Source organism: Odocoileus virginianus, chromosome 28 (genome assembly GCF_023699985.2).
Source record: "Odocoileus virginianus isolate 20LAN1187 ecotype Illinois chromosome 28, Ovbor_1.2, whole genome shotgun sequence".
NCBI classification, from domain to species: Eukaryota; Metazoa; Chordata; class Mammalia; order Artiodactyla; family Cervidae; genus Odocoileus; species Odocoileus virginianus.
The window spans coordinates 34,516,591-34,543,797 of record NC_069701.1 but is presented as its reverse complement, the minus strand read 5'-3'; the positions used below and the strand labels follow the sequence as shown (position 1 = coordinate 34,543,797).

Below are 27,207 nucleotides of genomic sequence, written 5' to 3'. Positions count from 1 at the left end.
GAAATGGCTGCATTCTCACTTGGAGGGCCAGCCCATGGGTTGCTTTAAGGGGGTTTGTGGGGCCAGGAGGATCAAGAGCCCCCAACATGCCCTCCTGCTAAACTGGAAGGAAAAGGTCAGGCAGTGGTCTTCCCCTGGTTGGGAGGATCCAGGTGTGTGTGGCCGCCTCACGCCGGGAGGTGGCAACGGGCGCTAGCAGCCTCGTGAGCATCCCCTCATGACTGGGCTCGGCGCGGTGGCCGGGGGAAGGGCAGGTGGTAACGACACAGAGAGAGCAGCCCGAGAGCTGACTTAGGACAACAGCTTTTCCGGGCAAGCAGCCCCAGACCTGGCTGCCTTGTGGTTCTGACCTACCAGTGACCCGGGACGAGTCTCCAAGCCTCAGTTTCCTCACCTGCAACAGGAAGGGCTTTGGGGCTGCTTCTGCCTCTGATTTTCCTAAGTCATGGCCAAGGACAAGGTCCTCATAGCTCCCCCCTGCAGTGCCAGCTGTGCCTAAAAGTCCAGGAAGTGGCAAGACTTTTGTCGACAATCCTCAGAACAGCTCTGACTCAGTTTCCCCTCAGAGAGGATGGCTAGGACTTGGCAGAGCGGGACCATCGCCTATACACTGTCACCAGCCAGGCTCAGCCCCTTTGTCTCCTGCCATGTCAGGGTGATGGAGAGGCAACCCCCTCCCCTTCCTTCACACATCCTGTTTTTCATTAATTGTTTCCAGGTGGGCCCAGAGGTTGCCCTGCAGAGGAAGGTGGAGGCACGGGAGAATTTAGCAGGGGGATCAGTGAGGAGCAAAAACAGGAAGGGGTTGGGAGCAGGCCATGGAAAATTCATTGCCAGGAAAGAAAGGCCAGCATCTGGTTTGCATTAAGCTGAGAGAGCTTCGAAGGCCAGAGCCTGAGTGGGAGATATTGTTATCCATCCACAGGGCAGGCAGGGTGTGACTGCTAGTCAGGAACTGGCAGCTTCTCCCCGCAGGAACTCAGGGGCTAACAGGAAAGAAGAGGGAAAGCAAGGAAGAAGGCAACAGGAAACTCAGTCTCCATTGTGGCTGACATCTCATGAATGTTATCTTCTTTTTTTTTGGCTGCACCATACAGCATGCAGTATCTTAGTTCTCCCACCAGGGATTGAACCCACACCCCCAGTAGTGTGGAAGCTTGATGTCTTAGCCTCTGGACCACCAGGGAAGTTATCTGAATGTTATCTTCTTTGATATTCACAACTTCACAGGGGAGAGTTGTCCCCATTTCATAGCTGTGAGAACTGAGTCCCAGACAGATTAAGTGACTTGCCCAAGGTCACACAGCCAGGGAATGGCAAAACTCCAGATTAGAATTCAGGCCAAATGAGATAAGATGGAACATTCAAAGCATCGCACGGGTGGATTGAGGCTGACTATGTGCCAGGCAAGGGGCCACTGAGGATTTGGTGATGAGTGCAGGCCAGCCTCTGCCCACGGGGTCACTCCGTTTGTGTAGGGGCATCTGATGGTGCTATGAGACACTCATCATGACACAAGGTGGACCATGTGTCTGAGGGCTCCAGTCCAGTGCAGAGGAAAAAGCAATCCAGAGGGGAAGGTTTCCTGGAGGAGGGGATATGAGCAAAAGAAAGAAGCTTATCAGAGAGGATTGTGATGGAGAGGAGGCTGCAGAGAAGGGGATACTGTGAGGATAGTGGGAAGGAGGGGCGTACAAGTCATGTCTAGGTAATAGCAGCTAGCCTGGTGTGGCTTAGAGAGTGAGGGTTCATTTCATAGTTTGGGAAACAGAAGCATGGTGAGCCTAAAGTGCCCAAATGTCTGGAAGTGGTTGAATCCAGCCTCTCTGACTCCAGGTCTGTGTTCCTCCTAATTGCTACACTGACTGGTCCCTTTTGATGGTAGTTAAATCTGCTCACAATGCAGATGATACCACCCTTATGGCTGAAACTGAAGAAGAACTAAAGAGCCTCTTGATGAAAATGAAAAATTGGCTTAAAACTCAACATTCAAGAAATGAAGATCATGGCATCAGGTCTCATCACTTCATGGCAAATAGATGGGGACACAATGGAAACAGTGACAGACTATTTTTTAGGGCCCCAAAATCACTGCAGATGGCGAATGCTGCCATGAAATGAAAAGACGCTTGCTCCTTGGAAGAAAAGCCATGACCAACCTAGACAGCATATTAAAAATCAAAGGCATTACGTTGTTGACAAAAGTCCATCTAGTCAAAACTATGTTTTTTACAGTAGTCAGGTATGGATGTGAGAATTGGATTATGAAGAAAGCTGAGCACTGAAGAACTGATGTTTCTGAACTGTGGTGTTGGAGAAGGCTCTTGAGAGTCCCTTGGACTGCAAGGAGATCAAACCAGTCAATTCTAAAGGAGATCAGTCCTGAACATTCATCGGAAGGACTGATGCTGAAGCTGAAACTCCAATACTTTGGCCACCTGATCTGAAGAACTGACTCATTGGAAAAGACCCTGATGCTGGGAAAGATTGAAGGCAGGAGGAGAAGGGACTATAGAGGATGAGATGTTTGGATGGCATTACCGACTCAATGGACATGAGTTTGAGCAAGCTCTGGGGGATAGTGAAGGACAGGGAGGCCTGGTGTGCTGCAGTCCATTGGGTCGCAAAGAGTTGGACACGACTGAACGACTGAACTGAACTGAACTGAACTGAACGCAGTAAACCTGGGTTCGATCCCTGGGTTGGGAAGATCCCCTGGAGAAGGGAATGGCAACCCACTCCAGTATTCTCACCTGGAATATCCCATGGACTTAGGAGCCTGACGGGCAGCAGTCCATGGGTCACGACTGAGTGACTAACACACAAAAGTTTTAAGAGGATATTGAGGGCAGGGACCACAGGAAGGTCGGGGTGGCGGTGTTACATGAGACCACAGAGCCAGCCAGTGACAGGGCCAGGGCCGGACAGGCTCTTTCCATCTTGCCAACCTGGGCAGGGAGGGGACAGACTGCCCCAGCCATGGGCCTTGGAAAAGCCAGGGGCTGTGGGCATGCTAAAGCGAGGCTCCCCCCTCCCTTTGAGGTATCTCACCTTCCCTGGGAGGAGAGCCCGGCATCATCTGCTGCCCGCTGAGCCATGGGAGTTAATAATTACTGGGTTTAAGGAGATAGAGGCCTGTCGGAGAGGCACCTCCCTCACAGGCCGCTGCTCCTCAGAGATAGCAAAGGTTACTGTGAGCCTCAGCCTGGGGGTGGGGAGAAGGCTTCTGCCACCTTCCCACCTGGCCGACTCCAGAGGGATCCTGGGTCTGGCCCTCCAGCCATGGACCCCGCAGAGAAGCCTGCTGAGTGCCCGGCCCGAGGAAATTGTCCTGTGTTCCTGGCAGTGAGCTCAGGGACTGTCCGCTATGCTCCATCAGGTCTGGGCCCTGAACTCGAGGGGAACTTAGGAGAGTGGCCCTGGGACACAGACAGGTGAGCTAGTGACCTGGGGAAGGGGGAATCTCGCCACTCAGCAGGGGCCTTGGGGGAGGGGGAGAGACGGGGCTCCACACAGGGGCTGCTGTTGCTAAGTCGCTTCAATCGTGTCTGACTCTTTGTGACGCTATAGACTGTAGCCCGCCAGCCTCCTCTGTCCATGGGATTCTCTAGACAAGAATACCGGAGTGGGTTGCCACGCCCTCCTCCAGGGGATCTTCCCGACCCAAGGATTGAGCCCGCGTCTCTTTACCACTAGCGCCTCCTGGCAAGCATAGAACTAGGAGGAATTTCAGGAGCCTTCTACAGGGTTAGCCACCAGGGAGGGCCCTGATTTGTCTCCTCCAACTTGTGGTACAGATCTGTAGCATCTGAGGCTCAGAGAGGGCAAGACACTCATCTTTGGTCACACAGTGAACTGAAGTCTAGATCCAGGGCCTACGTCATCCAGGCTGGCAAGTTTCTCCCGGATGGGGTCTGTGGCCAGGGCTGCCAGGCTGCAGATGGCAGGGGTGAGAGGGGGCGTTTGGGGGAAGGCAGTGACTTGGGGGGCAGAGGACACACCTTTTATATTCCCTCTCCGCTGGCTGCCAGGCATCTAATGGGCTTCCCTCATTGCCGGATAGCATGGAGCTGCTGCTTCCAGAGAGCCCTCTGGTTTCTGGGCTGTCTTTTCAGGAAACTGGCATAGGGGCCATAGCCCTTCCTTCCCTGGCTGTGTGACATTCAGAAGTTTCCTTAACTTCTCTGAGCCCATGGTTTTCAACCGAGGAGCATTTGTCGGAGGAGCTAGTGAGGCCTTGGGAGTCCTAAGCAGCTGCTTAGATCATGGGGTATTTTTGGCTGGTAATTAGGGTGGTGACAGTGACTCCTCACTTGTCCTTCAAAACCTCGCTCAAGGGTCTCCCCAGCTGAAGACTCTTTCCCTGGGGCTGTAGCCCTGGGCTGACACCCCCTACACCCGTTATCTCCCACCAGTCTGGGTTACCATGACTTGGACCGGGTCTTATCTCCTGCCAGGGCTTGTGAAGACCTGGAGGGTAACCTCCCTGTCCAGAGCTCCTTCTGTGTCCTTCTTCCCGCTCCCCTAAAGAGTGAGCAGAGCAAGGTCCAGGAGGACAGCAGTTGCTCAAGACTTATTTGGTGAAGGATTTGTCAACAAACATAATGACATGCTTTGGGAGAGACCCTGGGCTGGACTGCAGTGGGTGGAGAAACACAGACCTAAGGAGGAGCTGGTCGCTGCCCTTGGGAAACCACAATTGTGGAAACGAGTGCCCTACAGAGTGAAGGAGAGAGATCTGTGCAGAATGAAAAGAAAGTCACAGAGGTCTGCACAAGTCAGGTTCACTGCGCAAGGTGCCAGGGGGCATGAGAGCAAGGCATCGAGTCTGGCTTGCCCTCCACTCACCAAGTCCTGTTCCTGTTCCTTCCTAGTCCTGCCCACCTAGGAAAGGAAGACTGTTTTCTCTCTCTCTCTTTTTTCATTTTGGCCCGACCAGACAACATGTAGGATTCTAGTTCCCTGACCAGGGATGGAACCCATGCACCCTGCAGCGGAAATGCAGATTCTTAACCACTGGATCCATTGTTCCAGTAGCCTGTTGTTCTCTATTTTGAACTAAGACACTATCCACTTTGCAAGGTGTGCCTTGGGAGTGCAGGTCCCCACTGTCTATCTTGCCACAATACTGAGGACATGTATACTGAGGACTGTCTTCCTCCTCGCCCCAGGAGGACAGAGCCTGTCTATGTAGTTTCCTTTTGGGTCCCCAGATCTCATATGACCCATAGTTTGTGTTCAGAAGGGGTCGCTGAATGCATTGTTGTTGTTCAGTAGCAAAGTTGTGCCCAACTCTTTGCGACTCCATGAACTGCAGCACGCCAGGCCTCCCTGTCCATCACCTACTCCCAGAGTTTACTCAAACTCATGTCCATTGAGTCAGTGATGGCATCCAACCATCTCATCCTCTGTTGCCCTCTTCTCCTCTTGCCCTCAATCTATCCCAGCATCAGGGTCTTTTCCACTGAGTCCAATGAGTTGAATGCATGCATGAACAACATGTGTGTCCCCAGAGGAAGACCCAACAAAACTCAAGCCTGGGGCCCCAGCCCTAGCTCCGGGTCTAAGGGTAGTGCCTCAGGTTCTAGCAATATGAAAGAGAAATAGCTCTTCCCAGTCTCCCAGGCCTCCTCTAGACAAGGAGGGTGGAAGCCACGGTCCCTGGCACAAGAAGTGGGGTTATGCTCTCAAGGAATCAGCCCCAGGCTGGAGTCGAGGCCGATGATCAGGGCTCCAGATAAGTGACAGAGGGACAGAGGGGTTGAGGGACAGGCTAGACCAGTGTTTAGGGAATTTGCAGATGAGGGACCTGACAGGTGTATGTGTTGGGGGAGGGGTGGATGGGTCCTAGTCCCCCAGAAAGTAGGTGGTGGGCAAAGGCAGGGGTGGGCAGAATCTGTTCAGAACAAGAAGGGAGGCCCCCTAGTTTGGGGGTGGGGGGAGGTGGCTGCAGACTTGGGCCAAAGGTGAGGCCTCCCTTGGAAGAAGCACTTAATAGGAGGGAGAAAACTGGTTTTGGGGTGAGCCCCCCTTCTCACCAGGAAGGATGTTGCTGCAGAGCAGAAGCCCAGGGAAGGAGTGATGGCCAGAGGGCCGGGTGAGAGGGACGGGGTGGGAGGGCATCCTCTAAGAATTCAGGAGCTGAAACTTGGAGCCATGGTAGGTGCTTGAGCAAGGGTAGTCTTGCGAGGGAGCTGCGGGGCGCTGGGCGGAGCGGAGTCAGCTGGGAGCATCCGAGAGCCTCGCGGGCCGCGGGGTGCTGGGGATCGGCTCCTCTCCGCCTCGGGCAGTCGCACTGTCAGCCCCGGGCTGGCGGCCCGAGCCGGGCTGGGCCGGGAGCGCGCGCGAGTTCTCCGCATCGGCCGCCGGAGGGGCGGGGCCGGGCACGTGTCCTCGGGCCACCCCTCTGCCACGTGACCGCCGAGGGCAGGGTCGCGGCGGGACCCGGGGCCCGGGCCGCGCAGACCCACAGGCAGCGGGCAGCACTGACAGGCGGTGGGGCAGCCCGGCGGGCCCCGCGCGGAGTCGGCGGCGGGCGGGGACGGCGCGAGGAGCTAGCGGGGAGATCGCCGCGGCGGCGCAGGGAACCTACGCCGGCGGGCCCCCAAGCGCCGGGATGTGGAGCGGGTAGGTCCCCGCTGGGTTGGGCCGCGGCTGCCTCCGGGGGTGGGACAGTGGGGGGGGGGGCATCCCTGCCGTGTGTGCACCCTCACCGGGAGGTGCTTTACGCCCTCATTCCTGCCCGCGACTGGGGATGGAAGGACACCCGGCCCGGAGCGATCAAGGGGTTTCTCTGCGGGGCAGGGAGTATGAAGGGTGGGCTGCAGACCGTCCTGAAGTGATGGCACCAACTCCTCAGTGCTAGTTGGGAGCGCAAGTGAGATTGGGGGAAGGGAGTGGGCGGCGGAACGCAAGCCAGAGCAAGCCTGGGAAAAGACCTAGAGGAAGGACGCCCCCCCCCCCCCCCCCCCCGCCCCCAGGCTGGGTGAACCCTTGAAACACAGTGCATTTGGGAAAGGGGGACTGGGTCTGTGTTAAGTTGGCTTGCAAGCTGGTGAACCTCCGTCTGGGGCTCCTGAAGCGTCTGGGCTCAGAGGTGTGGGTTGGGACCTGCCTGCAGGCTGGCAGCCGGCAGCACGGACTGGGCCGGTAGTGGCTCTGGTACCCATATCTGTTCACTGATGCTCAAGGGTCCCTGGGTGACCTGATGTGGAATCCCTTCCCTGTATGTGCAGAAAGACTGCATGGTCTTCTCACCAAGTGGGGTAAACACTTCTTCTTCCTCATGAGCCTGGAGAGACCAGGTCCTGGCGGAGATGTGGCCAGAGGTGGTGGGGGTGGGGGCTGGTATTCCTGGGTGGAACCAGCCAGATGGGTGGTCCCAGGACAGGGCTCCTCCCAGTCGCAGCTGGGGAGTGAGGGAAGCCCCAGAGGAGAGGCTGGCGGGCTGGGAGTTTGATGCAGGCTGGATCCACTTTACTCCACGGCACCTAGCAAAGCTGGAGCTGAGATGCTAGGGGAGGAATGGGGTGGGGGGGGAGTTATCTCCAGAAAGGGGCTCTGAGAGAATGGGCTCCTGTAGGGGTGAGGTGTGGAGAGGCGTGAGAACTTTTAAAGGGAAAGAGTTAGGCAGAGCGTGGATTCTTTTGGAATTGCGCCCTGGGGGAAGGAGACTGAGCTTAGGGAGAAGGAGGTTGAGGTGGGCTTCTGACAGTTGGTGAGGTTAGAGTGATCCTGCTGGGGGTTAACCATGTTTGAGTAGCCTGGGTGGAGGGAGCTCGTGACTCCTTGCGTTGGGTGCACCCAGGCACACACACAGCCACCGAGGAGTTGTGTGATCCTGAGGATATGGCCTCACTTCTCTGAGCCTCTAGGTTGTGTGGTGGGACTGATCCAGGCCCAGAGTGTGTCCTTTCCCGCAGGCATCCAGGCTGGGCCTGCCAAACAAGTCTGGGACCTCTCAGTAGATGGATGCTCATTTTAAAGACAGAATCAGAGTCCCAGGACCCTCTGGATGGACCAGGCTTCTCCAGCGGATCCTCACTTGATGCTCAGTGTGGCTCACTTGGATTCCCCAGGGCTTAGCTGAGTGCAGAGTACACACTAGGTGCTTCATAGATGCAGACGGAAAGCATGAGACAGAATGAGGCATTTGGGGATCGAGAGGCAGAATTTGGGGGTTACCATGAGCACTGCCTTCTCATGGACCCTTCACTCGGGTATTGGAGGCAAGGACTGAAGGATCAGGAGTCAAGCTACTAGCACCCACTGGGGGCCTGCTGTCCTGGGAGATCACAGACCCCAGCAGCAGTGGGGAGGGATACTGCTTGGGCCATGCTTGCCCAGGTAACTGATTGAGCTGCTGTGACAATTCTGGGCAAGTCCCTACCTGGGATCCTTCCTCCTAGACTAGGTGGGGTGGTGAGGAGTCGATGACCCTGGCTAAGCCACTGATGTCTCTGGGGCTTGGTTTCCCCAATCTTGAAGACAACTGAGATGCATGTCTTGGGTGACTGCTCTGTTAATGGCCAGGTCGTGGTGCCAATTCACCTTCTTGGCCCTGGACCATGGACCGCTCCTCCAGGGTGGGTGGCAGTGACAGGACTCTACAGGAGCTCGAGTGGACCATCTTCCTTAGGACTCCTTGAGTGTGGGCCCTGAACTCAGAACTCAGAGGTAGTTCCCCTGAAACAGAGCTGCTGTCCCCTCCCCCACAGAGTCCCATGCCCATAGTCTTGGATGCCTAGCCAGCTCCGAAGTGATGGGGTGAGGATGATGGGATACTTGGGATACTTCTGCTGCTAACACAGCAGTAAGCGCTTGAGACTTGGTCATTGGAGGCCAGAGTTCGGGTTCTGGGGTAGTTTACTGCCACTAAGTGGCCATGTGGGTGTAGCGCCTCAGTTTTCCCATCTGCCAGATGGGGGTAATCATACCTATCCCTGAGGGAGGACAGGCTCTGATGCACTGCCCAGGAAGGGGAGAGAGACCACCCCAGCCTCCCAGGGATGGGGAACCGTGTCTTTGCTGCAGGCCTAGAGATGGGCTGTGTGATCTTGAGAAAGTCACCTAACTGCTCTGGGACTTGGCTACCCTAACGGGATTGGATCTGTGAGGTCCTGCTTTAAGGTGTCACAGGGAGCTCCGGGCTCTGAAATGGCATCTGAAGTATGGCCTAGGGGCTCCAAGGTCGAGAACAGGGGAAAAGGGTACAACCATCCCTGTCACCTCCTCCTGGAAGCCCGCCATGATTTACCTACCTCCCCCCTCAACAGGTGGAGATCGCTTTCCTGCCGTTAATCAGCCCACACCAGTCTGTGGGGCTCAGATGCTCAAGAGAGTTCTGCGTGTCCTAGACTGTCCTCCCATCTGCACGGGATTTGTGCCCAACAGAGTGGGGGAAGGGAAGCAAAATGAATTCAGCTGTGATGAGAAGGGGGCATGGTGAAGTTGCTGCCAGAATCTGTGCTGATTGCATGAGGGTGGGCTGGTGGTGTGCCTGGCACAGAATAGGTGCTCATATATATGCGTCGCATCTTTGAGGCCTTGGGGTATCTGTTTCTTCTAGGACCAGACAGGCGAGTGTGTGGCACATGCTGTGTGCCCTACTCTGCCCCAGTCATTGAGGGAGCCCTCCATCCTCTTAGGCCTTGTGCCAGCTCCCAGTGGAGACATCTAGGCTGGGCTGGGCGGGCAGCCTTGGAGCTATGGCTGGGAGAGGCTTGGCCTGGCCCACCTGCCTCAGTGTTCTGAGCTGCCTGCTTACCATCCCGAAGCTGTCCCTGCCCTCCTCCTCCTCCTCTGCCCTCCTGCTCCCTGCCCGGTACACACCTGCGTCCCCCTTCCCAGAGTGGTCCAGGTCCACCCTGTCCTACCCCAGGGGTCCCGCTTGCCTCAATTCTCAGCATTCCTGTGTTCCCATCTGTGACCCTGTTCTCTGATTCTTCTGCAGCCCTCCCGTCCTGGCCCTCAGCTCCTCTGCCACCCATCCCCTCATCCAGGCTCAGGGCTGCAGCTGCTTCCTCTGGGCTGGTGCCTCCCCTCAGCCACCACTTCCCAAATGCCTCAGCCACCCCCCTTTCCTTCCCTGAAAGACCCCCTCCCAGTTCCTCATTCCTGTCCTGGGCACCACTGTTGTCATTCACCTCGTCTTTGGTTTTTAATTATATTAATTACTGTTAGCTATTTTGGTCCCCCTCTCCAGCCCCTGGGCTCCCACTGATTCCCCCACCCAGAAGTCTTTTGTCTCTGTGTGTCCTCTCTGCATGTCCCCTCCTAGCCTGCAGCCAGCCTGCCTGGCTAGAACAGCAGCCTTGGGTGGAACCCCCCACCACTACCACCATCCCCAGCACCACTCCGGCACTGGCTCTAACTTCCTCAAAACCCTGTCTGCATCCCGCCTCACTTCTCTGAAACCACCATTCATCCCCTTTCCTCCCATCCCGCCTCTTCTGGTTGACAGTTCACATGACGCACTAGTGCCTGGGCTCTGGGTTCAGATCCCCTGTTGCCGCTTCCTTGCTGTATGTGTTCAGCCAGCTCGCTGTCCCTCTCTGGACCTCGGGTACCTCGTCGTTCACCCAAACTGGGGAGAGCCTCTCGCCGTGGCAGCATCGTAAGTTCACCTGTGGAGACACGGAGTAGTGGGCTGGCATGAACATGAGCGGGAGCTTGGGAATCTGATCTGGGTCTGGAGCTGAAGACTTGGGCAACACGCGAAACCTTTCCTGGGACCCCCTCGGCCCCTGGACGGGAGTCACTTGGTTGCCAGCCTTAGTGTCCTCAGGGCAGGCTTCCTAACCCTGTGGCTGTTCCCTGGGTCAGGATTCCTGCAGACCAGACCTGCAGAGGCAGAGATGCTGCCTGGGCTTCGTGGTCCCAGGCAGAAGGCGAGAGTCCCAACTCTCTCCCTTCCCCGGTTTTCAGCACTTCCCTCGCTGGCACCTCCCCTAATTGTTTGAATGAACCCACTGTGCCCTGTTAGTCTTTAACTCACAGAGGTGACCTGGGCACTGGGGGGCAGAGAGGGGAAGAGCAAAAGGACCGCATGGCAGGCTGGGCCCGGTGGGGCTTGCTGGGTGACTGGGGACCATAGCCTCCAGTGTTGCTCCTCATTTGGCCATTTTTTTTTCTGGTTAGGGATGAAAGCCCTGCTGGCCCCTCTAGGGGTGGCCTGGGGACTGAGGATTGCAGTTACTGCTCCCCCCTCTCCTGCCCCCACTGCCTGTATGCTTCCTGGGGAAGTGACCCAGCGGGGCCTTTCCTGTACGAACTCCCCGGGCTCTAGGCTGCGGAGCTGGCTTGGGGATGGGGGATGTTGGCCGCCCCCACCTACCCCTGACCTTGACTCATTACCTCCCTCCCTCCGGAGCGGACCCCTTCCCAGCGGCCCCTGCGGCGTGTCCTGGACACTGACCTCTGTTTCTGCAGGGAGTATGGGGGCTGAGAAGGTTTGAGGAGAAGGCCATGAACCTGGACTGGGGGCAGAGAGGCAGGGCAAAAGGACTTAAGTGGTGACCCGTGCTGTCCAAGGAGTGAGCTCCCCACCCCCACAGGTGCTCGCACCTGAGTTTTTGGCCTTCCCGTGCTGAAGTGTATAGATGATAGCGGATTCTGGCTTGGGTAGACCCGAGGGGCTTGGAGTCCTTCCTTCATCTGAACTTTGAGTTACAGGAGCTGGCTCCATGGCCCCAAGTGTGAGGGAGAGGGTCTGCAGACTCCAGTGCAAGGTGGGCCCCCCTCCCCTCCTGCTCCTGCACCGCGGGCCCAGACACCGGGAAGTTGGTGACCATGGTGTGGTCCTGCTGTCCCCACACTTTCCGCCATGAGGATTTGCTCGTGGACTTTTCCACTGGGGAGAGAGAGGGGTGGGTATCACAGATGCTCCGTCTCAGGCCTCCCTGAGACACTCTTTCCTCTGGCTGCAAAATAGGGGCCCATCCCCCCCAGCAGCAGGCCAGGTGAGCCCGTTAGGAAAATGCTGGGGGAGGGGGGCTTCTGGACACACCCCCAGCCCATGGCCAGAGACCCAGTCCACACTGGTGGATGAAGTTCAGGCCTCGTGGGAGAGGCTGGCGGCCTGTGGTCCCCTCCATCTCCCTTGTGCTTTCTCAGTTGTTTCTGACTCTTTGTGACCCCATGGGTTATAACCCACCAGGCTCCTCTGTCTATGGGATTTCCCAGGTAAGAATACTGGAGTGGGTTGCCATTTCCTTCTCTTTGTCCCCTAGGCGGGGGGTATGGGCAGTGGCAGGGTGATGCTAGGTGTCTTGAGACCTGAGATCATGCCCTGTGTCCCATGCTGTCCCTACAAGTCACCTCCTGCCCTTGGCCTATAGTTCTTGCTCGTTCTATTGTAGTGGGCAGCCCCGAGGTGGGCTGAGTGATTATGGCCATCCTCTCAACTGAGGAAGTGGGGCTGGGCTCCAGGTCTCCAGGCTCCCCCCGTGGGTGCATCCTCAGGGTCTGGGGTTTCAGGTGCAGGACACAGAGCCTGGGCAGGAATGGTGAGAGTGGTGGGATGCATGACAAACGTGGGTGCAGACAGCCCCACTATTTCCCTGGGGCTGTGACCAGTGACTTCCTCACTAGATTCTTGGTGAGTCCCTTGCAGGTTTTATCCTCACCCCACAGGCAAGGAAGTAGGTTGAAAGAATTTCAGTGACTTTCCCAGGGGCTTGTGTGGACCCCAGGTTGGAACCTGACATGGACCCTGCCGTGCCCGACTAGCCTGTGCACTCAGCCACAGCTCCCCCAGTCCTGGACTCCCTTCTGGGAGGCAGTTTGGGCTAAAAATGGGTCAGCTCTTTCTGTCACAGCCAAGGAGGAGTCTCCTGACTGCTTGGGGGCTCAGTGGCCCTTGATCTCCAAGCAGATGCATGGTTCTGGCACCCGCTCCCCAGCCTTCTATCGGCTGTGGCTGGCAGCTTTGGGCTTGGGCTGAAGACCCAGCCGCCTGTCCCACCAGTGCCCCCCACTAGCTGTGTGACCCTGGGCAGATCCCATCACCTCTCTGAGCATCATCCCACAACTGTAGAATGGGGGCAATACAACAAATGCTATTGAGAGTTTTAAATGAGATAACAGGGGCAGAGCTCCCTGTGATAAGTCCCCTGGGTGCAGCTCCCAGCCTGGGGCCTCCACAGCACTGCCATAGCCCTTCAAGCTTCCTGGGCCCCCTTGCCAATGAGACCCCCCCACCCACACACACACACAAGGGTATTAGGAGAGACCCCATCTGGCATAAACACTGTTGATGGAGTGGTGGGTGCGCATTCCCACTTTATTCATCAAAGCCCCCTGTCCCTAGAAGGCAGAACCCAGAGCCAGGAACCTCGGGGCCAGTTCCAGCATATGGCAGGCCAGGCTGGGCAGCTGGACGAGGCCATGCGGAGGGATGGGAACGGGCTCATTGCTAGGGTCCCTAGGTGCCTGGTATTCCTAAGGGGAAACTGAGGCTCAGAGGCTGCCAAGTGACTGTCCCAGGGCACAGGGGACAGACCTCAGCTTTGCCTTACCTCCCCTCCGCAGTCCTGAATTTTATGACCCCTGGGCCTTGTCTTTCCTCTCTCCTGTGTGGGCCCCTCTTGGCCTCCTTCCCCTGCACTTCCCCCCTGCTATCAGCAGCCCAGCCCCCCCACCCTCAGCCCCGTCAGGGCCGCTCAGAAGCTGCTGGCTCAGCTTGTGCTGAGTGAGCAAGTCCAGAGGTGCTGTCTTGGCACAAACCGCCACTGTCGGGCCCTCTCCTTCCCTCCGTCCTCAGGGTCTGCTGCGAAGGGGCAGCGTGGAAAGGAGGGGAGGGGCTGCAGGGGGGCAGAGGCTGGTGGCCCGCGCCTCCCACTGCCTCTGGGGTCTTCGACTTCAGGGAGGGGGGTCCTGAGGGCAGGGGTGGGGGCGGGCAGAGGGAGGGGGCTGTTTGCCTGAGGTCACAAGGCAGACCAAGCGTTGAGCTGGGAGTGCCCTCTACACCGTCCAGAAGGCAGGAAGTGGGGCTGTCGTTCCCAGGCCGTTTGCACAATCTTCCTGTCTTGGCCTTGCCTGCCCTTGGCTGGGTCCTTCCTCTATGGTCCACCCTAAATGGGACTGAATCTGCATAAAATTTGTATGAGTGCTAGCAATGAAGGCAGTTCCCACTTAAAGGTCTTATGTGCTGAGGCGGATCCATTCAGAATGTCCCTTGGAGACTCAAGGAGATCCAACCAGTCCATCCTGAAGGAAATCAGTCCTGAATATTAACTGGAAGAACTGATGCTGAAGCTGAAACTCCAATACTTTGGCCACCTGATGCAAAGAACTGACTCACTGGAAAAGACCCTGATGCTGAGAAAGATTGAAGGCAGGAGGAGAAGCGGACGACAGAGGATGAGATGGTTGGATGGCATCACAGACTCGATGGATACAAGTTTGAGCAAGCTGCGGGAGTTGGTGATGGACAGGGAAGCCAGGCGTGCTGCCGTCCATGGGGTCGCAAAGAGTCAGACACGACTGAGCGACTGAACTGAACTGATCCATTCAGTGCCCTTGAGGTAGGGCCATTGGGATTGTCCCAGTTTTGTAGGAGAAACTCAGGCTGTCAACATGGATGCATTTATAGTGTCTGCTGGGCAAACAAGTTCCTGCTGTGTGCTGAGCACTTATGTGGTCCTAGGCTGGAGGGAGTGGTTGATGAAGGTGAATGAGTCCTGTCCTTGTCCCCAGGAGACGCTATGCTTGGTCATTCTGCCCCTGTGACAACCCCAATGACGGCCCATTTTACAGATGGGGAGACTGAGGCCCCGGGTTGCAGGTGCATTGCCCAGGGCTGGTCCCTGGGCTCAGTTCTCCAGGCCTCAGGACCCACCCCTGTATCTGCTCTTTGCCTTGCAGCCAGCCTCACCCGGACGAGGGCCACCCACCACCCCTTGAAGCTGTCCCAGTCCCCTGGAAGAGCGTGGGCCCCTGCAAAAGCCACAGGGAGTCCCTGGGAGGCCTGCCGGAGACCCCTGCAGGGGAGGAAGCCCAAGGCGAGGAGGGCCCTGCAACCACCCAGCTGGACGTGTCACGCCTGCGCAGCTCTTCCATGGAGATCCGAGAGAAGGGCTCGGAGTTTCTGAAGGAGGAGCTGCACAAAGCCCAGAAGGTGGGCACTGAGGACGGGGGAGACACGGGTGGGTGCGGGGGGCAGGGCGAGACACGGGGGGGGACACGGCAGGTGGGGGGCACAGGGGGGACGGGGAGACACGGGGTGGGGGGGCGGGGGAGGCGCGGGGCGGACAGGGGGAGACACGGGGTGGGGGGGCGGGGGGAGACACGGGGTGGGGGGGCGGGGGGAGACACGGCGGGTGGGGGGTGCGGGGGGACAGGGGGAGACATGGGGTAGGGGACGGGGGAGACACGGGGTGGGGGGGCGGGGGGGAGACACGGCGGGTGGGGGGCGCGGGGGGACGGGGAGACACGGGGTGGCGGGGCGGGGGGAGACACGGGGGGACGGGGAGACACGGGGTGGGGGGGCGGGGGGGAGACACGGCGGGTGGGGGGCGCGGGGGGACAGGGGGAGACACGGGGTTGGGGGCGGGGGAGACACGGGGTGTGGGGGTGGGGGAAGCAAGGGGCTGGCCGGTAGCCGCGGGCTCTCACCCAGCACCCAGAGATGTCACCCTCCTTTGAAGGCCACCTACATGCTAGGCCTGTGCTGGGCGTGAGGGCAGCGCAAACAAAACCAGTTCCTGTGACTTTTAAAGGACTTTTCTAAGCCTTGACGTCCCTGAAAACCGGTCCCAAGGTCTAAGGAACTGACAGCTGGGGTTCAAAGAGGAAGCAAGCTCGGGCCCTTAGGCCCGTGTGAGATGACCCCCCGGGCACGGCGCCTCGTTTCCCCAGGAGCTGAAGCTGAAGGATGAGGAGTGTGAGCGGCTGTCCAAGGTGCGGGAACAGCTGGAGCAGGAGCTGGAGGAGTTGACAGCCAGTCTGTTCGAGGTGCGGCCCGGGGCGCAGTGGGGAACGGGCCTGCTGGGCGTCCGTGGCGCCCCCCCCGACTCACGCGGAGCCCGCCCTTTGCCCAGGAAGCCCACAGGATGGTGCGGGAGGCCAACACGAAGCAGGCGGCGTCGGAAAAGCAGCTGAAGGAGGCCCGGGGCAAGGTGAGGCCCTCCTCGGCCGGACCTCCTGCCCACCTCCCAGCACTGCAAGCGCTGGCCTTTGAGACCTCATCGGACCCCGGCGTGGCCTGGGGAGCCGGCAGGGATGGGCCAACCAAGGCCCAGCAGGGAGGGGCAGAGGTCTGAGACAACCCCGCTGAAACGTGCCGGCTGGTATGGGAGCCCAGCGATCTGGGCCTCTAGCTGAGCTTCCACAGCAGAGACCGCGCTGGGGGCTTTTCAGGGGCTGGGAAGATCCTGTGGCCCTGTAACTTCTTTTCCCTCCTCCCATGCCGCTTTTACACAGCAGCATCAATCTGGCTGTGTGAGTCTAGACAAGTAGCTTTACTTGGAGCCCGTTTGCCCATCTGCAGAAGTGTGAGGGCCAGGCTTGTTTCTGACTCCTGGGGACCCCTCACTGGGAGGCCCAGCCCGCTCCCAGACCCGTACACCTCAAGAGTCCTGGTTTCTAGGATGACCTTCGCCAGGCTGTATCTCTTTTTTGAACCTCAGTTTCCCCATCTGTGGTGGCTCCGACGGTAAAGAATCTGCCTGCAATGCAGGAGACCTGGGTTCAGTCCCTGGGTCAGGAAGATGCCCTGGAGAAGGAAATGGCAACCCACTCTAGTATTCTTGCCATGGAGAATTTCATGGACAGGGGAGCCTGGCAGGCTACAATCCACGGGGACGCGAAGAATCAGATACAACTGAGCAACTAACACTTTCACTTTACTTTCCCTATCTGTAAAATGGGTATCTCAGCCCCTGCCTCCGAGGCTGTTCCAAGGGTCAGGGGTGGGGTGAGGTGTTGGTTGCAGTCCTGAGCTGGGGTAGGGCAGCGGGGTGGCCTCAGCCCTGGGCTCACATTAATGACCATCTCATCCTGGCCAGATTGACATGCTGCAGGCAGAGGTGACAGCTTTGAAGACACTGGTCATCACGTCTACACCAGCCTCTCCCAACCGCGAGCTCCACCCGCAACTGCTCAGCCCCACCAAGGCCGGACCCCGCAAGGGCCACTTGCGCCATAAGAGCACCAGCAGCGCCCTCTGCCCCGCCGTGTGCCCCGTTGCCGGGCACATCCTCACCCCGGACAAGGAGGGCAAAGAGGTGAGGGGCATTGTGCGGGCAGTGGTCACGGTAAAGGCAGCCAGCGCCCCCTGTCAGGCAGACAGCAGTGCCCAGTGGGGACCCGCCTGCCCCCAAGTGTGTGACCAGGAGCCTGTCCTGCCCTCCCTGGGCCTCTGTGTCCTCTGGTCATGAGGGCCGAGTGAGTTCCTTGTGGTATGAAGTGTCTGACCCTCAGGAGGGCATGAGGGGGGTCCCTGTTCAGGCGGACAGCAGCTGTGATGTCCTTGGTTGTGGGTCTTGGGCAAGCGGGACCCCTGTCAACACCTCAGTCTCCTCGCTTAAATGCGGATTCCTGGGGCCATGGGAGCTCAGCTCAGGGCCGCACCCAGTGAACGCCCTGCATGCCCACAAGGACTGTAGTGGGATTCGGGTTCCTGGGGTCTCAGGCCCAGATGGCCCCAGCTCCATCCTGCCCCAGGCCTCCAGGGAGGACGCCCAGGCCAAGCCTCTCCACCCCTTTCTGAGCTCTCAGCTGCCGACTGGCCTCTAACGTCTCCTTCCTCTGTCTTTCTCTGTGCATCCGTCTGTCTGTCTGTCTGTCTTGCCGGCCCAGCCGGGGCTGCCTCCCCTTCTCTCCCTGCTCCTCTGCGTGGTCCCCAGCAAGGCGGCTCACCTCACCTACGAGCCGGCCTGGCAGCTCCCGCCTGGGGAGCTGCCCGTGGGCCTCACCTCCGCTACCTCCCTCTCCTTTTCCCGACAGGTAATGGCTCTGGAGGGGGGCCGCCCCCTGCCCCCCAGCCTCTCATTCTGCATGTGCCCCCAGGGCAGCTGGCAAGTTGTGCACGTTCCCTTCCGTGTGCACACGCCTCTGTGTGCCGTGGCTCCCAGCAGGTCCCCACATGTACTGGCGGGTACCTGCAGAGTCACTCTTCAACTATCCCTCCTCAAGGAGGCAGCCAGGGTCTTTGGGGTGAGACCCCGGAGTGAGTGAAAGTCGCTCAGTCGTGTCTGAGTCTTTGTGACCCCATGGGCTATACAGTCCATGGAATTCTCCAGGCCAGTATCACTGGAGTGGGTAGGCTTTCCCTTCTCCAGGGGGATCTTCCCACCCTAGGGATCGAACCTAGGTCTCCTGCATTGCGGGCGGATTCTTTACCAGCTGATCCACAAAGGAGGCCCAAGACCCTGGGCCCACGTCTAATTCTCTAGTGCCAAGAAACTATAAACACACCCGGAAGTGAAACTTGGGAGTTCGTATCTCAATTCTGCAGTGCAAAGGGAAAAGAAGAGTCCTTTTCGAGGACTTGGCTCCTCTGCACAGCCTCAGGCCCAGCGGGCCCTGAGCTTCATCCTCCCTGGCTCCCCACCTCCTTAGGCTCTGCCTGTCTCTGCTATGCTGCCCTTCCCCACCCCCCCAGCACCCTGACCCCTGACCCGGCTCCCCCGCCCCCACAGGTGGACACAACCCTGTTTGCAGAGTTCCAGGCCTGGAGGGAATCGCCCACCCTGGACAAGACCTCCCCGTTCCTGGAAAGGGTGTACCGGGAGGATGTGGGCCCCTGCCTGGACTTCACCATGCAGGAGGTGAGGCAGGCAGAGGGTGGCCTGCTGGAGGGCCCAGCCCCGTGACCGGACGCCAGCCCCTCATCGCCTCCTTTTGCCTCCCTGCTCTGCCGCAGCTCTCGGCCCTCGTCCGGGCCGCCGTGGAGGACAACACACTCACCATCGAGCCCGTGGCTTCGCAAACCCTGCCCGCAGTGAAGGTGGCTGCCGTTGAGTGTGGTCGCACCAAGTAAGCTTAGAGCCCTGCACCCTTCCTGCCCCCTGGGAAAGGCCCGGTGTAGCTTTGGGCTGCATCAAGGGGGTGGCCGGGGAGGGCTGAACCTCAGAGCTGCTATGCTGGGTCCGGCAGTGGGACCCGAGGGTGGGCAGGGGCACCCGACCAGAGAGGGACAGTGGCTGCCCCCATGCAGGGCAAGGAGGCATCTGTGGCCGAGATGTCGCCTCTAGTTCTGGAGCTGGGGTCTTCCCCTCCAGGCTGGCCTGACGTGCTTCCCTCTCCACTCCCTCTCTCCTGCAGTGGGTTCCGGGCCCCGATTGACACGTAAGTGATGTCATTTGTTGACTCCACCTCCTGACAATGACCTAAGGGCCCTGGGATCTGGTCCTCCTTGCTTCTTAGCTGGCACTGGGCAGGGCCAGCGTCAGAGCTAAGCTGCCAGCATGGAGCGAGGGCAGGCACTGGAGCCTGTGAGGGAGGCCCACAGTGGGAGCCTTGTCACAGAGGGGAATATTTGAGCTGGGTTTTGAAGGATGAATGAGTTTCCCAAGCAGGGAATAAGTTTCCTGGGGGTTAAAGAATCTGCCTGCAGTGCAGGAGATGTGGGTTCAATCTCTGGGTCAGGAAGATACCCAGGAAAAGGAAATGGTTACCCACTCCAGTACTCTTGCCTGGAGAATTCCGTGGACTGAGCCTAGCAGGCTACAATCCATGGGTTTGCAAAGAGTCAGACATGACTGAGCGCTAAGCATGTATGCATGCAAGCAGGGAAGGGCCTTTGAAACAGAGGCAACAATTTGAGTAAAGGTATGAGAAGCCGGAATGGTAATGGAAAACACCATTGGGTGGATAGGCACAGAGTTGGGACTCAGGCAGCAGAGCGCATATGGGACCAGTGTGTGAAGGGCCTCAAATGAAGTTTGGGCTTTAACCCACTAAAGCCAGCATTTCACAGATCATCGATTAACATTGTCTGAAAAGAGGATTCCCTGTTCAGATCCTGGAGGCAGCAAAGGTTCTGATAAGCAGCCAAGGAGCCTATTTAACCTCGCTTTAGTTGGGATTCTCCATTAACTGTTTCCTGGGCAGTAGGAAACGGTAGTGTTTAGATGTGGGTTTGGGGAGTAGCCCCTGGCTGTAACATGGAGAAGGGTAGAGATGAGGCAGAGAGCTGTTGGAATGAGTGAAGGCATCCAGGCCAAAGGTCCTACTGGCAGGACCTAGGACTTGGTGACCTAAGTGGAGGAGAGAGAAGACTCCTGCTTAGTTGGAGGAAGGGGTGACTGGGTCTTGGGGTTCCAGGAAAGAAGGGGGGTGCACATTTTTAGGGGCTGCAGAGGATGGAGCTTTGGTATACCTGGCCTGAGGTTGACCAAGCCCTCCTGTCCAACAGGGGTGAGGTGAGGGGGTTAGAGATGGGGTCCAGCTTGGTTTAAAAGTCTCATCCGGGGTCTTCTGGGGTTGCCCCCCTCCTTGGCTGGGCTCTAGGCTCCTTGGGAAGCTGGGGCTAGGAGAGAGGGCACCAGTCCCCACTCTGACGTCTGTCTGCCCGCCCTCTCCCTATGCCTTCTCTGGCTGCTGCTGCTTCCCTGCATGAACTGGGTGGGCAAGCCCCAGCCATCCCCATGGTCCCCTCTGCTTTTTCACAGTACATGTGCCCTGAGTGGGCTGGCCTGCGCCTGTCGTCACCGAATCCGGCTCGGGGACTCTGAGAGCCACTACTACATCTCACCGTCCTCCCGGGCCAGGGTGAGTCATCTAGTGGGAGTGTAATCTGGTTCCTCAGGGGCTCCCTGGGCTGGGACTCTGAACCCCAGGCTGCACAACCTACAATCTGCAGATCAAGGCACAGGCTCAGAGAGGTGCAGAGACTGACTTGGGCCACACAGCCAAGCCAGGTGTATTTGTTTGCTGTTGCTATGTAACAAGTTACTATAAACTTAGTGGAGTATCTATTACTTATCTCACAGACTCCCTGGGTCAGGAGTCTAGGCACAGCTTAGGGTCTTCTGCTCAGGGTCTCATGGGTTGCAGTCACTGTGTCAGCAGCTGCATCCTTTCTAGAGATCCAGGCCCTCTTCTGAGTTCACATGCTGTTGGCAAAAGTCAGTTCCTTGTGGTTGAAGGACTGAGGTAGTCATTTTCTTGCTTGTTGAAAAGTAATCATGGGAGTGATACCCATCACCTCTGTCATTCAATGTAACCTAATCAAGGGAGTGTGAATAGTGTGATTAATCACTCCAGGGACACTAGAGTTCAGGGGAAAGTTCCATGCTCCTGACCCCTGGCTCTAGCCCCGGGCTTTGGAGAAAGAAGGTTCTGAGACTTGTCTGACAGTTAGCCATGGGCACCGAGGGGCCTCTAGGAATCCCAGCTTCCGCCCTCACATGCCGGGTGACCCAGGATGAGGTCACTGAGCTGGGATGAGGGTGGGATGGGTGGACCCCAGACAGTGAGGAAGAGTTGGAAGAACAAAAGTGTGGAAAACTCTGAAGCTTGGTGTAAAGGTCACACAGTGAGGAAGGCCCTCTTGGAGGAGCAGTCTCCTCCCCTTGACCTTCTAGAGGTGCCTCATGGGACTAAAATAGGCTGTTTGCCATCACTGGGCAGCAGACTGACCAGCCAGGCAGCTCATCTGGTCCTGATGCCTCTGCCGGGCATCCCAGCATGGGTGTCCTGGTGAATCCTCCCAGCAGCGAGCTGTGCTCCCAGTACAGAGAGGAAGCTTAAACCTTAGAAAGGAAAAGGGGTGCACTCTGGGTCACTCAGCCTAGACCTCGGGTCTCCCCATCCTGGATCCAGTCTTTCTGCTGCAGCCTTCACCCTCTGCGTCTGTGTCCAGAGTCTTGTTCAGTGGCCATGGGCCCCCTTTGTGCTTTTTTGGCCACACCCTGTGGCTTGCAGGATTTTAGTTCCCCAACCAGGAGTGGAACCCATGCCCCCTGCAATGCAAGCACTGAGTCTTAACCAGTGGACCGTCAGGGAAGTCCCCTCTTTGTTCTTTCTGATCCCAACCAGGAGATCCATCAGGCACTCCCAGGCCTACAAAATTACATCTAGAACATCGGTTCTTCCAGGCCCGTGTGTCTACTGTGTTGGCTGGAGCTAGGAGGGGAGAGGAGGGGGTGAAGTTTTAGGATGTGGTCCCCGCCTTGAGGGGCTTCCCTTGTGGCTCAGTCGGTAAAGAATCCGCCTACAATGCAGGAGACCGGGGTTTGATTCCCGGGTTGGGAAGATCCCCTGGAGAAGGAAATGGCAACCCACTCCAGTATTCCTGCCTGGAGAATCTCATGGACTGTAGCCTGTCAGGCTCCTCTGTCCACGGAATCGCAAGAGTCAGACACGACTTAGCAGCTAAATTACCACCACCACCACCCCGCCCTGAGGAGACCAAGGAGTGTGGAATCCATAGGAAGAAGAGTTCTGTCCCCAAACCGCGGCTCTAGGACCACTGCTCTCCTCCCCTCCCTACTCAGGGGTCCACTGTGGGGCCCACTGGCCACTAGGCAACACCACGGCCTGGGATTTGAGCTTCTCTGGCCCGCCCCACCCCGCCCTGTGCAGCCCTCCCAGGCGGCGCCTCGGCCACCCTGGGTTAATCCCCTGACCTGGCCTCTCTCCCACCTCCCTGCCTTTGCCAGGGCCACCAGCCCAGCGCACCACTCTGTCGTCCTGGCAAGGGCTCTTGTGTGTTTGAGGGTCCAGGAGGAGCATCACCCCTCCCACAGCTTTCTCCACTTCCCAGCTGGTGCCCCCGCCCCCCACTTGATGTCCCTCCCCCAAAGCACTCGATATTCAGTAGGGGCAGTCGTGAGCACAGCTGCCAGCGGTCTTCCACCCTGTCTTAGGCTGGGTTCCCTAGAGGCAGAGCCCAAGATGGAGAGAGTGTGCAATTCTCAGGAGGCGAGGGAGGGAGGCAGAAGTGGGGACAGGCAAAGGTGAGGCCGCCGCTGGAGTCTGCCTTCATCGCTCTGCAGCCCAGAGTGGGTTCTACTCTGAGGCAAGGGTGTGGCCTTTTCTACTCCACACGCCAGTCATTGGCCCAGGTTTGTGAGGGTACTGGGGTGCAGGGGGGTATTAGCAGCCAGCACACTAGCTGTGGGGAGGTGGAACCCCAGCCTGGGGGAGGGGCCCTGGGCGAGGCACCAACAGCACACTCTCCAGGGTTTGAGTCTTTGTGACCAGCATCAGATCTGAGCCAGCCCAGGGTCTCCGGTGCCCCACAGAGGGCCTGGCATGGAGCAGCCTTAGGCAAAGCAGCTGGGGGCCTCAGGCCGGGATCCAGGGCAGCCAGGTGGGCAGCTTCTGATCCCTCATCTTTCCTGGCACCACACATGGCACCTCCTAAGGACTGGATGCCCCGGGGCCTCCAGCATTCAGACCTAGCAGGCCCCTCAACGGACCGCGGATTCTTGGCAGCCTGCCGGGGTTTCATCTTCCAGCTCAGCCGCAGTGGCCTCCGCAGTTGTTGTCCGGTCGTTCTCGCAGCCTCCACTCCCCCCACGTGTGGAATGGGAATGGTAGGCACGTCGGCCTCTTCGGATCCGCCCGCTTGATTACACTATAGTTGCCGGCATCGTTTTTTTATTAGGAGTAATAGTATTGCTCCTGTTAACTGTAACGTTAGAGCCCAGCGGTAATCTGACTCTGCCAGGACGTGGGACTTCCCAGTGTGATCTCCGATCTTTCCTGGCCTTTGTGGCGGGGACCAAGGGGTTCACACCTTGTCCGTTCTGCCCACAGATCACGGCCGTGTGCAACTTCTTCACCTACATCCGCTACATCCAGCAAGGCCTGGTGCGGCAGGACGGTGAGCGCCCCCTAGTGGCCGACCGGGGGTGGCGCCCGGGAGCGGCGGCGCGGGGCGGGGCGGGTCAGCGGTGGCCGGGCCCACCCCAGCACTTTGCTGCCCTGCTCGGAGGGAGGACTCTGCGAGAGGAAAGCTTGTGAATTAGCAAAGGGCTCCTCGAAGCGTCTCTTGCTACGCCCTGAGGAGAGAGGAAGAGCGGAAGGAGCCTCCCGGGCGTTGCCTCATCAGGAAAACCAGCCGGAGGCCCCTGCATACCTGGATCCTGCTGCTTTGTTCTGTGCAGAAACCTCTCCCAGCCCCCAGGGCCTGAACGAACAGCATCCCTGTTACTGGCCTGGCTTCTGAGGCCCTACAGGGTGGGGCCTCCCCTGTGAATCAGCTCCCTGCCGCGTGGCCTCCCAAATGGTGGCTGAACACGGGCTTGCCCACCTTCCTCTGTAGACCCTCCCCCACCCTTGCCCGACAAGTCCTCTGCCCACCCGCTGTCCCCCTGCCCCCATTCTGCCAGGCCAGGGGATGGGCCCTGCTCACGGTGGCTGGAGAGCATTTGCAGCCTGTCTTAAGTGTGTGGCAGTGTGTGTGTGTGTGCATGTCCGTGTCAGGCTATGAAAGTGACCGTAGTCACCTTCAAGCCTCCCAGGCGTTCAGCACTCAACAGTTTGCAGGACCTCAGAGTGGAGCCTCTAAGAGGTCCGGCCACTCACAGAGGTCATCTGTCCTGAGGGACTGGGGAGTCCTAGGGGTGCCTGCCAGCTGCTGTGCCCAAAACCAGGAGGAAGGGCCAGGCCATCTGCCTGAGGTGACCCTGGGGGTCACTGAGCTGTCCACCTTCTCTTTTTACCTACAGCGGAGCCCATGTTCTGGGAGATCACAAGGCTGCGGAAGGAGATGTCACTGGCCAAGCTAGGCTTCTTCCCTCACGAGGCTTAGGGCATGGCCCAGGCCTGGAGGGCGGCTCTGAGCTGGAAACAACACCCGTCCCAGGACAGACTGACAGACGGGGTCCTGGAGCCAGCCCTGAGCTAGAAGCTGAACGGAGGGACAAATGGCCAGGCCTCGGAGGCAGCACTGAGCCGGCCCCAAATGTCCAACCCTGGACAGGACCTCAGGAGGTGACCTCCTCTCCTCCATAGTACTGCAGCCACCAGGAGACTTTCAAGAAAGCGCCAAAGACCAGGAGCTGGGAGCCATTGCAGAGGGGCTCATCCCTTGGCAGGGGCCCCCGGGGCAGCCAGCACCTCCTTGCTATCCCGGGAGCTGTTGCCTGCTGGTACCTCGCTGGTCCCATCTCCAGGGTATCGTTCTCATCCTTCCAGTTCGCAAGCCCTGGGCACCAGCACCCCCTAGTGGCCATGCTTCACCCCATCCACAAATGGCCTCCCCACCGAAGGCCTAGTGGGCCTGCCATCCCAGGTACCCATGGCACAGCAGAGTTAGGAGGGGCGGGCAGGGCCTCCCCGGCTGTCTTCCACTCCATCCTGTATCTGCCAGAGATGGATCGGGGCCCTCGTCCCCCTCCCTCCCTGCTGGCTGAGCCCTACGCTGCAGGGAGCCCCGCCTGCAGCCCTGCTGGGAGGATGGGGGCACTGTCCTCCCAGAGTCAAACACAGATGGGCCACAGGACGCCCAGGCCTCTTTTCAGCTGTGCCTGGCCATTCAGACAACGGGGGCTGAGATCGCCCAGCCCTGCACGCAGGCCTGGGGTGGGGCGGGCAGGACCTGGGCCCCTCCTCACCCCGCATGGTGCCGGGGAGCCAACCTGGACACATCCCTCACCACGTCCAATTTCCTCCTCTGAATGGAATGTAACGCAGTCTATTTAATAAAGGATGGCTTTGTTGGTAGAGGCTGGGCAGCCACGCGCCTTCACTCCTGCACCCTGGGGCTTGGGCCAAGCCTTGGGCATCTGAAGGAATGAAACAAAATCCTTTCCTTGCCCACCCTCGTGCTTGGGATTAAACCCAAATCCTGAAGGGATTGCTGGAAGCAGCACCCCCCGAAGTCCTCCCCAGTGTTCCGTGGGCCCGTGGGTTATTGGGGAGGGGGTGGTGAGCCCCAGCTCCCCCTCCTTGTGAGGAGGGGTCTGCTGTTAGGAGAACAGGAGAATCTGTCCCGGCCTCCCCAGGAATCCTGGGCAGATCCCCTTGAGGTCTCTCTGCCCGGTGTCATGTGGAAGGCTGGAGCTCAGAGTCAAGGCATTGAGGGCTGCCCGGCGCACGCAGGACGGAGGCAGGATTGATTGGTGATGTCTGCCAGCAGCACAGCAGGGGCTGTGGTCACTCTGGTTTTCCCCACCCTGGTCAAGGGACAGTAGTGGTCAGAGGTAGAAGAAAGTGGGGGTGGCCCGGGCCTCTGAGGCCCCATGGTGGACTTTGAGAGGTGTCTTGGGGTGCCCGGTCACCTCCCTACTAGTATGTGGGTGTCCTTCCTTGGGGGGGCATGGCAGCTTCTGGGTTAGTATTTACTGAGGCTGGTGATCCCTCGAGGGGACTTCTCTGAGACCTTGGGGCCACTCAGCTGGTAGGTCAAGGCCCCCCACTTTATCACTCGTTCCAGCCAGTAGCCTCTTCCCTCTTGCTCTCCCGCCTCCCAGATTCTCCCTTCACCGCAGACCCTCCTCTCCACTCCACTTGTGATTTGAATACCTTCTGTCTCCCCATCTCCCCTGGGATGTTCACCAGCTAGGCCTCCTGTCGCAGACGGTCATTTACTCACTCAACAAACACTGGGCAACTCATGTGCAGACACTGTTCCTGGTGCTGGGGGTACCTTGTTGGAGCTGAGACTCTCATGGGGAAGCTGGTAATAAAAATAATGCGTGGGGGAACATCCAACATGGCAGATGGAGGAAGTGAAGCGAGGAGGGCGATGGAGGGTGTCAGGGAAGGACACGTTACCTGGAGTCACCTATGTCCTCTCTTGCCTACAGTCTCTCTGTGTCCTGGGTCAATCCTGGGTCAGCTGGAGGACTGAGGAGGATGGAGGTCTGGGCCCTGGAGCCACCCCAACCGTGCCCCGAGTTTCTGTGCTCCTGGCCCAGCCGTACCCACCACCAAGGAGACACCAGGCAACACTTCAGAGCCCTGGCAGAGGGTCCCCACCCCAGACTCGCTCTGCCTGCACCTGCATAGCATTTCCTGTTGTCAGGCCCAGATGAGGCGAGGTCAGCAAACAGTATGCTAAGATACCTGGAGGCGCATGTGACCCATACAGTAGCTCAGTATTTATGAGCACTATTATGTCCTGGGGTGGGTTCTGAGCGCTTTACATTGTGAAATGAAAATACCTCTTGCCGTATTAACAAACAAGAAATGTCACAGCCATCAGCGATTTCTGACCTCCAAATGTCAATGGGGATGCGACCCAGCGATTGCTGCCACCCCCCATGGTGACTGCTGAAGAACTGGGGGAATACAAAAAGCAAAGTGAAC

The 27,207-nt window shown here is 58.5% G+C and overlaps 1 protein-coding gene across 11 annotated transcripts in view; it reads left to right on the top strand.

Annotated features, from left to right (window-relative positions):
- RAB3IL1 (RAB3A interacting protein like 1) overlaps positions 1-25,620 on the top strand; it is a 46,496-nt gene extending 20,876 nt beyond the window's left edge. For 3 of the 11 annotated variants that reach the window (XM_020916841.2, XM_020916840.2, XM_020916838.2), the window contains 11 exons: positions 14,866-15,118; positions 15,859-15,954; positions 16,041-16,118; positions 17,007-17,225; positions 17,800-17,946; positions 18,642-18,770; positions 18,866-18,978; positions 19,267-19,290; positions 20,616-20,715; positions 23,710-23,776; positions 24,624-25,620. In XM_020916841.2, the coding sequence (XP_020772500.1) occupies positions 14,866-15,118; positions 15,859-15,954; positions 16,041-16,118; positions 17,007-17,225; positions 17,800-17,946; positions 18,642-18,770; positions 18,866-18,978; positions 19,267-19,290; positions 20,616-20,715; positions 23,710-23,776; positions 24,624-24,706 (1,309 nt within the window). In that variant the 3' untranslated portion in view covers positions 24,707-25,620. Of the gene's footprint in view, positions 1-6,422; positions 6,628-10,462; positions 10,616-14,865; positions 15,119-15,858; positions 15,955-16,040; positions 16,119-17,006; positions 17,226-17,799; positions 17,947-18,641; positions 18,771-18,865; positions 18,979-19,266; positions 19,291-20,615; positions 20,716-23,709; positions 23,777-24,623 lie in introns of those variants that run through there. The other 8 variants (XM_070457475.1, XM_020916836.2, XM_070457476.1 and 5 more) reach the window with 8 other exon arrangements.
- Positions 25,621-27,207: the final 1,587 nt, after the last annotated feature.